The sequence below is a fragment of the Sphaerodactylus townsendi genome, linkage group LG02 (assembly GCF_021028975.2).
Source record: "Sphaerodactylus townsendi isolate TG3544 linkage group LG02, MPM_Stown_v2.3, whole genome shotgun sequence".
Classification (NCBI taxonomy): domain Eukaryota; kingdom Metazoa; phylum Chordata; class Lepidosauria; order Squamata; family Sphaerodactylidae; genus Sphaerodactylus; species Sphaerodactylus townsendi.
Window position 1 is genome coordinate 123,614,259 of NC_059426.1, and position 18,004 is coordinate 123,632,262.

General features: G+C 42.7%; 1 protein-coding gene across 1 annotated transcript in view; it reads left to right on the plus strand.

Moving 5' to 3' along the window:
* Window positions 1-18,004, plus strand: part of LOC125426345 (cytosolic phospholipase A2 epsilon-like) — a 94,792-nt gene that overhangs the window by 24,959 nt on the left and 51,829 nt on the right. Inside the window, exon 4 of the mRNA XM_048484602.1 lies at window positions 9,799-9,935. Coding sequence (XP_048340559.1) covers window positions 9,799-9,935 — 137 coding nt within the window. The remainder of the gene's footprint in view (window positions 1-9,798; window positions 9,936-18,004) is intronic.

The following is an 18,004-nucleotide window of genomic DNA, read 5'->3' on the forward strand; positions in this document are numbered from 1 at the left end:
CCCTGCCGGGGAAAGCAATGGCAAATTACCCCACAAAAGCGGCTTGCCTGTAAAATCACTGATTGCAGTGGTACCCCAGGGTCGGATATGACTGAAGGGGAAGCTTTACCTTTTTTTACCTAGCTCCCTAAGCCACTCTTCATAGGTCATGGAATGGATTCCATGACCTATGAAGAGTGGCTTAGGGAGCGTTACCATTTTGGTCACCTTCCTCTGGATCTATTCTAGTTTGTCAATATTCTTCTTGAATTGAAGTGCCAAGAATTGAACATAGTATTCCAGGTGAGGTCTGACCAATGCAGAACAGCATGGTATTACTGTGCCCCTCTATCTAGACACCATACTCCTAATGATGCAGGCCAGAATCACATTGGCTTTCTTGACTGGCACATTCAGAGGCATAGCTGGGCTAAACTGTGCCCGGTGAGCATTCTATATTGTCTGCCCCCCCCATGGCGAACCCCCTGCGGCGCCCCACACAGCGCCCTTCTTACCCCCTCCCCCTTCCCCCCTTCCCACACTTACCTTAGCTCCTTTCCTTTTTCTTGAACTTTTTCAGGCTGCAAAAGGCCTGCTCACAGTAAAAATGGCCTGATGGGAACTATACTTCCCAGGAGACCTTGTGAGCCCCAATAGCTCTATTGATATCCCATGAATTACTGGTTTGTTTCTCCTAACTGCTTTGAGTGTAGCTTTCACTTCACTTTCTAAAAATGCAGGTTTTTATCCAAAAGAGTCTTCTTGGAAGGAATTTTTCATCTTTCATTTCTTCTGTATAGTTCTTTTGACAACTCTGCCCCTTGAGTGTCAGTCACAAGACCACGCGATTCAGTTGCAAAAAGGCAAATGGTTGAAAAATCAGTGAAAGTTTATTACCAGAGCTCTTACAACTAGATCTTAGTTTGGGTCCAGGACGAATCTGCTAGCAATACATTCACCATTTTATAATGATATGTCAACAAGCAGCATTGAATTAATGATTGGCTAATTAGTATTTCACCTCCCCTTTCCTCCTGTCTATGTCTTGTCTAAATTTGGGTTGCTTTCCGGTATACGTGGGTTGGCGACCAGTTTGTTGACTCAAGCAACAGTTTTGAGATAGCTACATGTCAGATAACCATGAAGCAAGGCTCCCTAGGGAGGGGGTCAGGAGGAGAAGAGTGCAGGTGGCTTTTCTGAGAATCACAAGGACACCGCATCGAAACATATTTCTCGGAGAGACCTTCGGGCGGTTTTGACAAGTACACCCAAGTACAGGACACAACCTATCTTGTTTTTGACATAGTGAGCAGTCTGCGGTCAAGGCTTCACACATTCTGGCACATCTGCAAGGACAATGCTTTTTTTTAGAGAAATAAAACTTTTCAAAGCTATTAACCCTGTAGGTTCCGGCTCAGCAGAGAGATCTTTCTTATTGGGGTTCACCTTACACTTTCACATATTGTACGCCAGTGGTGGGATTCAGCAGGTTTGCACCACTTCAGCAGAACTGGTTGTTAAAATGGTCCTTGTAAACAACTAGTAGTTAAATTATCTGAATCCCACCACCAGAACCGGTTGTTAAATTATTTGAATCCCACCACTTATTGTACCCATCTTTTCTATATTTTGTCCTGTTTAATTAATGTATTTACCTGTTGATCTTTCAGCATGCCTAACCATGCTTTAACTTTCCCTTTGATTTTTTGGATCTTGGTGATCAGATTTCTTGTTCTTTTTTCTTGTTCTGTTCTACTTGCTGAAATACCAAATAACAACTACAAAATAAAAACACATTGAGGCTAGAAAATCAAGTGGGAAACACTTTCTCAATAATCAAATATGTATTTCAATTATACCATTTTATTGTACAGCTAAAGCGACATTTTTTTTCAAAATTAGCCATTAAATATCAATGGTCATAAGCATATTTGTGATAAAATCAGACCAAGATCAAAGTAGCTTTTAAAGTCCCAAAATACAATGAGACAGCTTCCACAATAAATTCACAGTAGCTGCCAAAATATGAAAGTCTTCTTGTCGGTTAACAATATACAGTATTTTAAACCTATCATTGCAATAGTTGTATAGAGGATAATGTTTCCATTCGTAAGAGAGGCAAGCCATGCTTTTAAGGCCATTCTGGCACAATTTGTTCAAGCCTGAAGATCATAGATAGGTCATAGATAGATCATAGAAAGGATCTAGGGGGGACCCGGGAAATTACAGGCCAGTCAGTTTGACATCTGTTCCTGGTAAATTAATAGAATCTATCATTAAAGGTAAAATTATAAAACATGTAGAAAAACAAGACCTGCTGAGAAAGAGTCAGCATGGCTTTTGCAGAGGCAAATCCTGTCTTACAAACTTACTAGAGTTCTTTGAGGGTGTAAACAGGCATGTGGATAAGGGGGAACCAGTGGACATTGTCTACTTTGATTTCCAAAAGACTTTTGACAAAGTTCCTCACCAGAGACTATTGAGAAAACTCAGCAATGAAGGAATAAAAGGGGAAGTCCTCCTATGGATTAAAAACTGGTTGAGAAACAGGAAGCAAAGAGTGGGTATAAATGGGAAATTCTCACAATGGAGAGATGTCGGGAGTGGTGTCCCCCAAGGATCCGTTTTGGGACCAGTGCTCTTTAACCTATTCATAAATGACCTGGAAGTAGGAATTAGGAAGCAATGGTGGCCAAGTTTGCAGATGATACCAAATTATGTAGGGTGGTGAAACCCACAAAGGATTGCGAAAGAGCTCCAAAGCGGACCTTGATAAATTAGGTGGAGTGGGCTAAGAAATGGCACGGTACAGTTCAATCCGTAGCAAAATGTAAAGTGACGTCCACACTTGGAACCCAAGAATCAAACTTCCACATTTACACGCTTACAGGGCTTCAGGTGCGCTATCAGTCGCTATGACCAGGAAAGCGGGATTTGGGCGCCTTAGTTTTCGATAGTTCCATGGGAATGTCAACTCCAGTGCATGGCAGCTGTAGAAAAAAAGGCAAACTCTATGCTGTGGGATCATTAGAAAAGAGAATTGAGAATAAAACCGCAAGGGTCGTCATTTATATAAAGTGGACAGTGGTGTGACCGCGACTTTGGAGTACTGTGTTCAGCGTCTATGAATTAGCCACATCTCAAAAAGGATATCGAAGAGATAGAAAAAGTGCAGAGAAGGGCAACAAGGATGATTGAGGAGAGGCTGCAGCGTTTGGGACTCTTTAATTTGGAGAGGAGATGTCTGAGGGGGGATATGATTGAAGTCTATACAATTATGCATGGGGTAGAAAATGTTGACAGAGAGAAATTTTTCTCTCTCACAATACTAGAACCAGGGGGCATAAATTGAAAATGCTGGGGGGAAGAATTAGGACTAATAAAAGAAAACACTTCTTCATGCAACGTGTGATTGGTGTTTGGAATATGCTGCCACAGGAGGTGGTGATGGCCACTAACCTGGATAGCTTTAAAAAGGGCTTGGATAGATTTATGGAGGAGACTATCCCCGCTGTTATTTAACATCTATATAGTCAGCTGGTATGGAGTTTTGGGCTGATTTGTCATCAGTATGCAGATGACACACAGCTCATTCTGTTGATGGAGGGGGGAGCAGTCACCGCCCCTGCGGCTCTACAGCACTGTTTGGAGGCGGTTGCTGGTTGGTTGTGACAGAGCAGGTTAAAGCTGAATCCATCGAAGACGGAGATCCTCTGGCTCGGCTGCGAGGGGGGGTGGGACTTTTCAGCCACCGGTGTGGGAGGGGGTCACATTGGCTACCACTCCCCTCCGATCTTGGCGCTATGCCTGGGGGGTCCCCTCGGATTAGTCTCTTTCCATGGTCCATATAACGCCGGGTATGCTTTCTTCCATTTCTCCTCTTCGGCCTTGCAGGCCCGGCGGTCTGGCTCCCTTCCTCTCCTCTGGCAGTGGACCCTAGCAGGGGAAGGGAACCTGCACAGCTCTCAGATGTTCAGGGGCTACAATTCCCTGCGGCCTCTGTCAGCATGGCCAGCCCATTGGCCCATGCTGGTAGGGGGCTGGATGGGAATTGTAGTTCCTGAACATCTGGAGAGCCGCAGGTTCCTTACCCCTGACCTAGCCACTGTGATCCTTATGCAATTCTAGCAGTCATCTCCAGATTAGAGCTCATTGTAACTTTCGCCGCTTCTCACGGTGGGCCTTTCCTTTATGCGTTTGATCCGGAGATTAAAACTGGAGTTCAGCATGCAGCGGCGCTTTGCTCATGCAGGCAAGCGCCTTATCTTGGGAACCACATCCAGCCTGTGCTGCGTTAGCTGCACTGGCTCCTCCAGTAGAGGATTCTGAATCATCTTCTCAAGGTGTTGGTGTTGACTCTTTTAAGGCCTTTACGTGGGCCTCTTGGGACCATCGCAGATGTCTTCGGTAACCGTGACAAATTTCACCTCGTATGTCCCTGTCACGGCCTTCTTCGATCAGTTGAGGAGCCAATCTACTGGTGCGTTCCCTGGCCCCTCGATGATGCGGCTGGCTCTCCACGCGATGAGCCAGGGCCCTTTATGGCCTCTGGCCCCGGCCTGGTGGAACGCTCTCCCCTCCCAGGTGCTGGTCCAGGCCCTGCAGGACCTTGGTGAGTTCCGCAGGGCCTGTAAGACGGAGCTGTTCTGCCGGGCCTCTGGAGGAACCGACTGCTGATGGTGCCCCCCCCTTGACCCCTTACATCTGAGCCGTTTGTCACCTAATGGGACTCGCCGTCCCTCCCTCTTGGGGAGAGGACTTTGAAAATGGAGCTATCGGATGCCACTTATATTTATACTTGTATTTATTACATTTATTATACTTAGCATTTATTGTTTCTATCGCTGCTTTTAAAGGTTTTTAGCTATCTTATGATTGTACTATGTTTATATGTTGTGCACCGCCCGGAGCCCCTCGGGGATAGGGCGGTACAAAAAGTCTAAAGAATAAATAAAATAAAATAAAATAAATAAGAAGTCGATTTATGGCTACCAATCTTGATCCTCTTTGATCTCAGATTGCAAATGCCTTAGCAGACCAGGTGCTAAGGAGCAACAGCCACAGAAGGCCATTGCTTTCACATCCTGCATGTGAGCTCCCAAAGGCACCTGGTGGGCCTTTCTGTCCCCTTTTGTTTCTTTTCTTTTTTTACAATTTTAAGAGTTTCTTCAGTCATCCATTGGGGGTTTTAATTTCTTTTGACTACAGAACTAGTCTTTGTGCATTTTTTCTTGATAATATTAATGATTTCAACCCATTATCTTCCAGTTTGTGTTCATTTGAACTTACAAATGCAAACATACTCTTTACATGGTCTTTAAACTCTTCAAGAATGTTGTTTACTCTGTCCACTCTGTTCAAAGCACAAATCCCAAGGTGTCCAGCCAGCCACTGTCCAGGGTGCACAGCACATGCTTGTTAAAGGTCTAAAATTGTGAACCTGAGAATCTATTGTAAAAGTCCACAGAGAGCACACCTGACTAAAGCTGGGTAGCCATTTTTATCATAAAGATGCTACATGGAGAGGGCACCAAATAACCAAATTGAATCAAGGCTTGATGATCTAAGTCAATTACTTATCTAATTAATGACCAGGTGATCTCTTAGGGCAAATCAAGATAAAGGGTAGAATTTTCGCTTCAGTCATAAACCCTCCCCTTAGCAGGATGACACTGTTGTAATTTCTAATTTGTTAAACAATGTGGCACTGGCACCAAATACTAAACCTTGAGTAGACCATATGGCAAATGTTCAATTATTCACACCTGGGTTCTTATTAGTTCTGGGATGCAGATAACAAATATCACAGTTAAAATCCTTTTTTGATATTTCAAGCAGGCTGCAGTCTGAACTAGCTTTTTGGGAGAGGAACAAGGAACCACAGTGGAATGGAGTTCCATGACAATTACATTGACAGACTTTCCAGGAACTCTGCTCTTCCCCAGTAGCTTAGTATAGGGGAGCTTTATATTTATTTATTTATTTATTTATTTATTTATTTACTTACTTACTTACTTACTTACTTACTTACTTACTTACTTACTTACTTACTTACTTACTTACTTACTTCCTTCTTTATTTATACCGCCCTCCCCGAAATACTCTGGGCATTGCACAACATATAAATTGAAGTAGAGCACAGTTTAAAACATCAAATACAACTATAATACATATATATGGCTCTATAGGATTAAATAGTTAAAACCTCTATTAAAACACAGCGTTTACATAGTGGGATGACTTTCCTTTCTACTGTCTATATAATAACCAATTATTATTTAATATTTTTTTTTGGCTTTCTCCAAACATGGGATCCAAAGAGGCTTATAATTAATCAATAAAAAGTAAAGGTAAAGTTTCCCCTTCAGTCGTGTCCGACCCTCGGGTAACACTGCAATTTCACCTCTTTTGTGGGGTAGTTTGCCATTGCTTTCCCTGGCTATTCTTTACCCTTAGCTATGAGCTAGGTACTCATTTACCAACCAAGAAATGGATGGATAACTGAGTTGACCATGAGCCAGCTGCCAGGATATCTGACTTACAGGGGGCTCGAACTCCTGACCGTGTGAGTGGCAATGCAATCACTTAACCACTACGCCACGCAGCTCCTTAATCAATCAAAGAAAGTATTAAAACAGTACATGAGATTATTCAATACTTTTAATAATGTGGTACTAATACTAGCCACTGGTTCCCTCTTCGTGTTATAAGCCACATTTCTCATCATGTTTTCAGTATGAGTTATTGCTTTGCAAAAAAAAAAAATCCATACTGCTTTGTCAACCTCCATGTACCTTTAGATATGTCCTCCATCTCTTGGACATCTTTTAAGCCCTGTGGAACAGACTCACTTAGTCAAATGGGCCTCACTTAGTCAAAATCTCCATCACCAAACGTTTTATTGCATTTTATTCAATTGTATGGGGCAAACATTTTGTCTTTTATTATACTGTTTATTTAAAATTGTTCTATTACTATTGCTGCCTTTAGTTCTAGTTTCCAGTGTTAGATCGGGCATGTTTCCCAACAGATACAGTATATCAAGGCTATTGTTAGGAGCATAAAATATGTGCTACCTGTATTGTACTTTGTATTTCCTGCTACTCAGGTCATTGAAACATGCTTTATTGGCTAGATCTGCCAGACTGACATTGCTCTGTGATCTTACAAGAATATGAAACACCTGACTGTATTTCACAAGAGAAACATGTGTTCCGTCTTGTCTGTATCTTTTATAGTAAACTGTGAGATGTTTATGAGGCGTCTTCTTTGCACCTCCTACTTTAAAGACACAAACAGCTAAAATCCGGAAGCTGCTGTATGTCTGACTGAAGTCAATGAAATGTATGGATGTGCTAGCCTATTTTCAATACCAATTGTCTCTGCATATTTCTTAGCTGGTAAAGTTGGGACTTCAGTGATATTAAGCTTTGCACAATTTGGAACAGTTATGTGAGAAATTGGCATTCATGAATTAATTAATTGGCAAGGTATTAGGCAACTGCATTCTTTGTTACTCAGTTTGACTGTACATACACACCTGCCAGGATTTTGTAAGACCTAAGACATTAGTATCGAAGTTTAGGAAACCGGGTGTAATTATTTTTTAATTAATGGTCAAGTATACACCTCCCTTTGCGAAACAATGAGCAATGATTGTTATGATTCAAGGATAAATTGCAGCCATTGAGTGATTCATTTTGCAGGTTTATATGTGATGCATTGTGATTCATTAATACCTGTAACAAGTACATTATGCATAATGTCTTTGCTCACATATTTGAGGCTCTCAACCCTTTAATCCTCGAGAAAGGTTATCTGATTAACAGCACACGTGTCAGGTGACATATTGGGGAAACCAGGATTATATTGTAAAAATTTAGTGCAAGAGCAGATGGGCAATTTTAAGGACTTTAAAAAAAACAATATGGGATGGGCTTTAAGAAAAAAACCTTTGACTGAAAATCATGTAATGCTGCATAAAATTAGATTTCGGCACTTCTCTGAACTGCAGTGCACTGAGTTCTGGATGGTGGGGGAAAATATTTGCACAACCAAGATTCTGACCCAAAGGGCATGTTTGCTCACGGTAGGGCAGACCACAAGCACATAAACAGCCTAGAATTCACCTGGGAGAAGTATTTGAAAATTGCCTGAATACCAAGTGCCTATGCCTGCAGTAGGATCATCTACTCTTGGCTGGGAAATTCCTGGGGATTTGGGCATAGAGCCTTGGGGTGGGGAGTTTGTGGAGGGACCTCTATAGTGTATGTAATGCTATGGACATGGGCTTGCCATTCTCAAGGTGAAGCCAGGAGTTCTTCCAGAATTACAGTATTTCCTGACTATAGAGGTCACCCTCTAGAGCAGGGATGCTGAACTCATTTGTTATGAGGGTTGGCTCTGGGGTGGGGTGGCTGGCTTGACAGGGCTTATCAGGCCTGTGAGCCAGCTGAGGCAATCCGCCCTTGCTCCCAATCAGGCCTCAGCTGAGTCATGGGCCTGATAAGCGTCCTCAGGGGGCTGGATTCAGCCGGTGTGTGTGTGTGTGTGTGTGTGGATTCAGTCCCTAGGCTGCATGTTTGACACCCCTGCACTAGAGGAAATGGCAGCTTCCCATCCCTGCTGAGCTTTCTCCCCTCCCCAGTCTCTATCCAAAATCTCCAGGAATGCCCCAAGATAAAGTTGGCAACCCTACTCGCCACCTTCCAAAGCTGCCCTTTTCTCCAGGAGAAGTGATTTGGACACAAACTGTGATTTTGGGAGATTTCGAGGACCCACATGGAGTTTTGCATGTCACTGATACAGCCTGCAGTCACTGATACAGCAAGGATTTGGGGGATTGGGGCAAAATTGGTCCATCCACTTTTGTGCATGTACAAACTCAATAAATTAATTTGAAACTGGGCCCATTAATTTGAAACTGGGCCCATATCAGCCTTCAAATTAGGACAGGAAATCTCCCAGAATTACAACTGATGTCCAGACTGGTATACTCCACTGAGGTCTCCCTTTTTCAAACCCTCCCATGTCCCCCAGTCTCCATCCCCAAATCTCTAGGAATTTCCCAACCTGGAGTTGGCAACCCTAACACATTCCCTGCGTCCCCTTCCCTTCTCTAGCATTGTATGAGTTTCATAATAGTTCTTGGTAATCTGTCAAGGGGTTAGGTCCTAAACGGACAACAGGAAGGTAGATCAGGCGGCTGGGTGGGAAAAATAAACCAGTCCTACTCCTGATCGGTGTTTGCACTGTAGCAGGCTCTAGCAAGCTCACCCTGTTGCTGTTTTTTAAAAAAAGAACCTCCAATTTGGCGGTCTTTGAATACCCTGGGATGAGGGAAATATTGCGGGGCAAAACCGCTTAAGGACAGGGGACCATGCGGAATTCTTGGCTGCACAGGGATATTTCTCTTGCTCAACTCAGGATATTTTGACCATGCAGGAACAACCTTATAAGCTCTGTTTATTCTCTCGTGTGTGTTGCCATAGAAGCAGATATATAGATCATAGTTGCTGAAGCTGAAGCAACAAGGCTTACTCCAGTGTGTCAAGACTGTGGTTATCGCCCATTGTGATGCTGTGTAGATCTTTTTTTAGAGAGCCTGAGCTTGGTGGTGATATGAAATAACTTTTATTATCAATCTTAGACCATCAAGACATCCTGCAAAGTGCACCTAAAAGCTCTTCAGCATATTTACCAAGCACTGCTCACACCACCCAATTTTCAAGACTGCATAAACTCCACAGAATTAAATAATGTTCCAGATGCCCTTGTTTTAGAAGATGGCTCTTCATAAATGATCTTTTTCTTACACAGTTACTGAGTCTGATTGCTATGTGACTTTATCACTGCCAACTGCTTCATCTGAAAATGTCCGGACTGCAACGGTCCGCAACTGTAAAGATCCAGTGTGGAATCAATCTTTCTGCTACAGGATTGACAGCCGTATAAAGGTAAGACCATGGATACTGTCTTCTTGGTGTCATGAGTGTGGATGATCTATCAGGTCCTGTCAAAACAAGAACAAAAAAGATTGTGCTAGATTAGAATAACTGGTCTCTGTCTTATAGAGAATATTTTTCTACAGAATAAAAATATATATCGAGCATTTTGAAAAACTTTTGTGGACAGAGTGTTGGACCTGGCTTTAAGAAAACCAGGGTGAGATCCCTGGCAGGTATGTTGCTTTCTGGATGGTCTTGAGAGGCTCACTCTCATCTTGAGCTGCCCTAGAAGAATTCATGGTAACATGTCAAGCAACTGTAATGTTACTGGGTGCTGCTAAATTCCATATACATTAAATTATCATGATAACCCTTAGTGAATGCTTAGGACAGGCAATATTTTGGGTAACACTTTAAGTTTCATACAGAAAAATATAAGCATATTTCCAGCCACAATGTACCTCGATGGAATCACATTTGTAGAACAGAAATGTTGCTGTTTCTGCTTATTCCCTCTCCTGCTGTTGTCCCTCCTCCCACCATTGCCCACGTTGTGTTCTTGAAGGTCTGCTGAATGATTCCTGTAATAAAATGGGGGTGGGGTGGGGGGTCAATGAGCAAAGTGTAGCAGGGATTGGATACACTTGCATGATTGCATGATTGGATACACTTTATATTGAACTGCACCTCCACTTGGAAGATATCATTACAAATTTCATTCAGTCTCTTTTTTTGATTTAGTAATGTAGTTTATGTTTGGAAAAGTTCCCTCTAGTATAAAAATTATTAACTTTAATGGCTAAAAATCATTTCCTACAGATGCAGAATAAGGAGAGCCAGTAACTCAGTTGGGGAATAAGAAAGGTCAGGTTTTAAAATTATTTATTTACATCAATCAAAGAGGATCTGTGGCACCTGCAGGTCAAACCCCATTCCAAACCCATTTGCAGTGAGGGCAATTGTTGGGATGCAGAAGAGTCCGGCATCCTCTTCTTTGCTCATCTTTGATTTTATAGATGAGATTGCTCTGAGCCTTGAACAATCATGCATGTTTGGTTCAGGCTCCTCCGTGCCAAGCCTTCATGATGCTTAAGGGAGGTATGTCACTTCCTGTCCCTCTAGTTGCTGGGTTTATGGGTTGAGAATAGTGACACCACTCAAGGACTTCCTGTCCTAGGTCAGTGAAGACATTGAGGCCCAAGGCCCGGTCTGAAGCTTAACTCTTCACCATCTAAATGATCCCTCATAGTGATCATCTAAGCTGTACTGCATAAGATTCAAGCAACTTGACCTGTTCTGCTACCATTACAAGAAAGGGACCAGTGCATTGCTTGACTCCCTGCCCCAACAGCCCTGATAGAGACCATGACACAGATCCCCCTGATAGCATCATGGCACATATCAGTTCAAGACCCTGCCAGCCCAAATCAGCAAGATGGCTGTACCAGGCTCCCTAATGCGGGTGATGCCATCCAGTTATCCATGCCTCTTTCAAGTGCCTATGCCAAGATCTATGCCATGCCATGCCATGCCGGCCAAATCAGCAAGGTGACCACACCAAGCTTAAAATTCAGCATGGCCACACCACAGCCCATCCATGCTTCTGGCAAGTTCATCCTCCATGATATCTGCCAAACCCCAACAGCCAACCAATAGGAAACTCAGACAGGTCACCAAATGTGTATTTGTCTACATATCTCATTGTGGCTAGCCTGCTTGCCACAAATGGGCCCTGGCTCAAATACTTGCACTTGACTCCTGCTTAGCCAAACCTGAAAAGTTAAAAAGTTTCACTACCTGTTAACATCATGGACCATCCACAGGTGGGGAATTACTACCTGACATCCCTGGAAAAGAACGAGTTAATAATTGTGAACTGATACTTGGTAATCGATGCTTGCCACTGGCAGATGAGTCCCATTCAGCTCCCCTAGTAGAGGGAAGGGTAAATAATTACATCAGCCAACAAAACTCTACTGAGAAATTAATATTGATGCATGGATCATCCCCCCACTTGTCCTTGTGGGGATCATCTTTCATAGGCAGCTCTGCCAAGTTGATGTTTTGGTGACACGGCTGCACTGCAAGGATTCTGGTTAGTGATCAAGGAAACATCAACAACCCATCATTCTTTCCCCATACTTCCAACGCTTATCTGAGAAGATTTTAAGAAACTGTTGCTGTGGAAATTTGTTTTAATGTGGTTAGTTTTAGTTATGTATTTTATGTGCTGTTATTGGAACAGCTGTATTGTGAGCCGCCTCGAGCCCTTTGGGGGTGAGGCGGCCTATAAATCTAATAAATAATAATAATAATAATAAGATGTGGTTGGCCAGGCTAGTATTACCTGAAATAATATTAGTTTAAAGTCCAGCTATATCATAGTCAACTGGGACAGAGTCTACTGGATAATTGCCCAAGAGTCCTATATAGCCTGAGTACCTCCAAGATAATTCCCAAAGCCAATAGCATAACCATGAGCTATAAGTGAATTTGGCACATTACTCATGATGAAGGGACAAGGACATTTTATAGGACATTTATGAAAGCCTGTGAGATGTCAATGAAGACTGAAGAAAGATTTCTATGCAGCCAGCATTGTATCCACAAGCTCATGTGGCACAGTTGTTCTCCAACCTGGCTACAATGATCCATGCGACGGTCACTTCCAGATTGGGCTACTGCAACACGCTCTACACTGGACTGCCCTTGAAGCTGACCAGGAAACTCCAGCTGGTCCAGAATGCAGCTGCCTGACTTCTTTCAGGGTTGTTATGGCGTGCACACATATCACCGGTTTTGTGTGAACTGCACTGGTTGCCAGTTGAGATCCAGATCAGATTCAAGGTTTTAATGTTGATGTTTAAAGCCCTTTATGGTCTGGGTCCAGGATATTTGCATAACCACCTCTTCCGTTATAATCCCCAGCGGATATTATGATGATCAGGAGCCAAGGGACTCCTAATTACCCCTGGCCCACAGGAGGTCCATTTGACCTTAATGTGGGCCAGGGCCTTTTCGGCCTTGGCTCCCTTCTGGTGGAACAGTCTCCCAGAGGAGATCAGGGCCCTATGGGACTTCACAGAGTTCTGAAGGCCTACAAAATGGAATTGTTCCGCCAGGCATTTTGTTGAGGCCGATTTTTGACTACCAGTCTTCCCTGGGGCTATTTGTTTCTTTAGTCTCCAGTCGGTTTTACAACTTTATTTTACAGTTTATTTCTCCGCTCGGTTTTACAGCTTTTAGTGTAGTCCAGTTTTTAAATTCTGATTTTATGGATTAGGTAGGTTATTTTATCTCTTATTTGGGTACTGTTTAGTTTTAAATCATAGGTTCTTGTCGAAACAGCTTTTATGTATTGCACTTTTGATTGGACATTGCCCCAAGCTGGAAATGGGAGGGGCGATTAAAATATCTAATAAACAAACAAACAAACAAATAAACAAGCAAACAAACTATATAGTTGACTATGATCTTTTGACCATGCTGGTGCTGATATTCATGGGACAGCCTTGCAATGGCTGTGATCATGTCTCTGGGGCCAGAGGAGGGTGCTAGGGAAGAGGTCTTTGCCACAACACCCTTTGGTGTGTTGTGTCCCTTTAGAAGTGATCTTCTTCCCACTGTTCTTTAATATGCTCCCCCTTTCCCAACTGGTCATGAGTGGGTTGTCACCAGTATGACACAAAGCTATATCTGTTGATGGACGTCTGGTCAGATTCCATCTCAGATATTCTGGCCCATAGTCTGGAGGCCATGGTGAAATGGCTGAAACATAGCTGGCTGAAGTTAAATCCAGCAAAGATGGAGTTCCAGTGGCAGGGCTGGGGAGACTTGTGTGTGTATACGTGTGTGTGTGTGTGTGGGGGGGGAATTGCCACCTTCAAGCTCTTGATGAGTTGAAATTAACATCTTCACCTACTGTCAAGAGCTTGGGCGTGATACTTGATGCTTCATTATCCATGGAGGCTCAAGTCACACAAATTGCCAAACTGGCGTTTTATCATCTTCACCAAGCCAGTACTTCACCAAGTACTGGTCCCCTACTTGTTACGCCCTGACCTAGCCACAGTGATTCACACAACGATCATTTCCAGATTAGACTATTGTAACTCACTCTACTCTGAGACTGACCCAGGAACTCCAGCTGGTTCAGAATGCAACTGTATGGATCCTTACAGGGACTTCATAGTGGGAGCATGTATTTCCAGTGCTCCGCCAGCTGCATGGACTACCAGTGAGATACTAAGTCAGGGTCAAGATTATGGTTTTAACTTGTGAAGTTCTGAGCAGTCTATGGGCTTCATATCTACAGAACTGCCTCTTTAAATACACCCACAAGAGAGCGCTTTGCTCCATGGGTAACATGAAGGATATCCAGCTTTCCTTGACCAGTGATAGAGCTTTTTTTTACTCTGGCCCAAGCCTGGTGAAATGCACTGTTGAATGAGACACGGGCCCTGTGGGACTTGTCTCAGTTCCACAGGGCCTGTAAGTTGGAGTAATTCCACCAGGCCCATGGTTGAGATCAGCAACAACATTTTCCCATCATGAGTGGCCTCCCTGTCCCTGTTCTTTTTTCTTTCCTTTTTATTTTGTCTTATTTTATTTTCATTGCCTTAAAAAAATTTAAGGCACTATTGAACACTGACATTGAAACTGAGAACACTGACATTGAAACTGCCTCCTCACATAGGTGGGGACACTTGTTAGCTGAGTTTGTGTTGCAATGAACTGAGAACAGCCAAAGCAATTTCCAGCATGTACCTAACTGTCCCGTATCCTCCCGTATACTTCAGGCTATAGACTCCTATGTGGTGCATGAAGCTGGGGTATGTTTTTTCCTATCCCATAAGGCTGGAACAGTTCTGCTTTTGTTCTATGATACACAGTTTTCGCTAGGTCCTACTTCTGGCATTATTTTTGCTTTACTCCTCTAAATTGCTGGCAGCTTTCTGTACTCCATACTAACCCCCCATTTATGTAGTGTTGCAAAAAGGAGAACAATATATACTACACTAAACATTCCCTTCTCACTAGATACACTGTGTTACAGACTTCTCTCTGTGATGCACCTTGGGGACAACATGTCCAGGAATGTGGTTTTAAGTATACAGGGGTACTACTCACAATGGCCCTTAGCTCCTGGGCATAAACAGAGTACATTTACAGCATTGCAAACAAGCTTCTGCAAGGTACATAAATAGCAATTATAAGGTTAATTCACAGCATTACCTGGTTGTTAGCATCACAAGTCTCTTTCCACCATAGTGAGTCAGCCACTCCTAGGCAAATTACTCCAACTTTCCACCAGCTGTTACCTTTGAACTAAAATATTCATGAGATGAAAGCAAGAGATAGATTCTTATTGACTTTATTGTGCAGCACCAGCTGGTCATGGTTCATAAGCATCCTCAATTAGTCTTCCAGTGTTACAATCAATATCCCCATGCGTGCAGGCTCACTTCTGGCTGTTCAGAGCACTCAGTGTTCCTTCAAAGCCTGTGCAAAATCCCTGTACTCTTATGTGGCAAAGGTGCAGAAAATAGATGAGCCAGCAGCTATATAAAGGGAAAGTCCAGATAGCATAGTCAACTTTAGGTTGAAAAATTCCTGGAGATTTGTGGGGTGGAGCCTGGGGAGGTGGCTTTCAGGTTTCATTCTCCTTAATGCTGGGGAGAATAACAGTGACTACTCTGTCCTCAAGAGATCTCATAAAGATCTGATTAACTTCCTTACAATGCAAAACGTAGATGTTGAAAATGATACATATGCATGTAGAGCAGGGGTTCTCCCTGTTGACCCTCTCAGTTCCCCTCCTTTTTGCAACACTACATAAATGGGGGGTTAGTATGGAATACAGAAAGCTGCCAGCAATCAGAGGAGTATAGCAAAAATAATGCCAGAAGTAGGACCTAGTGAAAACTGTGAACCATAGAATGAAAGCAGAACAGTTTCAGCCTTATGTGGTAGGAAGAAACATAGAAAAAAGCAGCCTTCATGCACCACGTAGGAGTCTATAGCCTGAAGGATTCCATCAGGAATTCCTTGGTCTTAGGGTTGACAGTTCCTGGTTATCCATGCATGTGGCATCTTTGTCTTCTCCTTCTTTCCATCCTGCATCTGTCCCCTTCACTGAAGGTTAAAAAGAGAAGTGTGAGGGGCTGATACCTCCCCCAAATCCCCCCAAATCCATCCTGAAGAATGAAGCATCATTCTACATTCTTTCTGCTACTCATCTTTCTGCTACTGTCGCAAGTTGCACTCCTTCTCCAGTCTCCGAGTTCTGGAGTCAGGAGCTATCTACTGTATACTTGTATGTAGGCAAAATTTGAGTAATTGTTTTTATTATTTTCCTCACATAAGAAGAGTCTTCTAAATATAAAATAGTGCTGATTTATATTACTTTTCTTTCATTTATTCAAGCTTAAATTATGTCTGACTGCAAGTCTTTCTGGAAAATATACTTTTTGGGAAAAGCAAACTTTTAAAACCAATGTGTATTATTAATTCTTTAGTGATATGATTGATTTTTTTGTTTTATTGTCACAGCAAGATTTCTTGTACAGATGTATTTTCTCTAGTGAGCCCCATTTTCACTTTCCAATCTCTCCACTGCAGGTGACACTATTTCTAGCGTGACTTTAATTTGCTTTACTGCCAGAGCGGGGCACATTTGCCAGGGAGCCTAGCTTTGCCCCAGACATCTTCCCTCCACTCATGTCAACCTACCTAGCTTCACCACTTCTACGCCCTCAATCTGCAGTCCACACCTTCCCCCATCATCCCCCCTTCCATGTTGTCGGCTCCTTCCTACTCATCCTGCCAGCTTCTTTGGGTAGCCAGCAAGTGGAAACCAAAGAAAAGAAGCTCAAAGAAAAGAATCACATGTCCTTGGCTAAAACCCACTGACCTCTAAACTCTCATCTTGATATCTTGATATAATAACAGTGAGTGTTTGGTTCTGCCATACACTTAGTGTTACAAGCATTCAGCCTTTTCCAGTGTGAATCCCCCCATTCGCTACAGGGGTTGTAGGGAGCAGATGTGGGGGTAGATCTGATGCAGGAACATCAAAATACCAAGGAATATTGAAATAACAAGCCTCTCTCTCCTCCCATGGCAGCAACAGCAGCAGGAAGTATGTGTGTTTGTGTGTGGGGGGGGGGAGAGAAAATATCAGTTCTAGGACATAGTCCCCTCCTTCAGCAGAATGTGGGCCAGGGATCTACTTTGTCTCTTTCATTTGAGGGTGGATTATTTTTGGAAAGGGGCTACAATATTGATATAGCTGCGATAACAGCAGAATCGAGACAACAGCAATTTAAAGGACTTTAACAAAGTCAGCAATCTTGCGTTAAACACCAGTGGAAGGAAAGTTAAAACAAAATCTGTGAGTGGGATTGGAAACAAATAGTTAAGCAATGCACACTTTTTAGAACAGGCACAATATATATTTGCTAACTTGTATCTGTCAATGGATAGGTAGCAGCATTCAATGTCATCTGCTGATTTTGAACCACCTTTGAGGGTAGTCCCATATACTGCACATTGGGTATGGATCACAGCAACTAGATCCCTAGGTTTTATATATATAGTGGATAGCAATATCAATTACTATTAATCTATAACTGAGTTTCTACTCTACTTAACTGGAGAACTCTGTGCCCTGTTTGATAGCCCTCCTGGGGAAATAGATGTCCATTGTGCAAAACAGGATGCTGCTCTAGATGCACTACTGGTCTGTTCCAACAACACTCTTTATGTTATTATATTATGTTTAATCAGAGGTAGTGTTGACCAGGACTCTTTCCTATTTAGGTACTGTTTGGTTTTAAGTAGCAGTGCTATGCCAAGATTCAAAGAACTGTATTTGCTCAGAAGAGTGTTAATTCTGAAATGGAGAGTACAATTCAAACTAGTTTGTGACAAGATATGGGGATTTGTTGTTCAAAGGAAAAGAAATGTCTCTTTTAGAAATAAGGGATCTTTCTGCATTCTAGCCAATTACTTTGACTTGATTTTTGTCAGACCAGGATCTGGGAGACCCAAGTTCAAACCCCTGCTCTACCATGTAA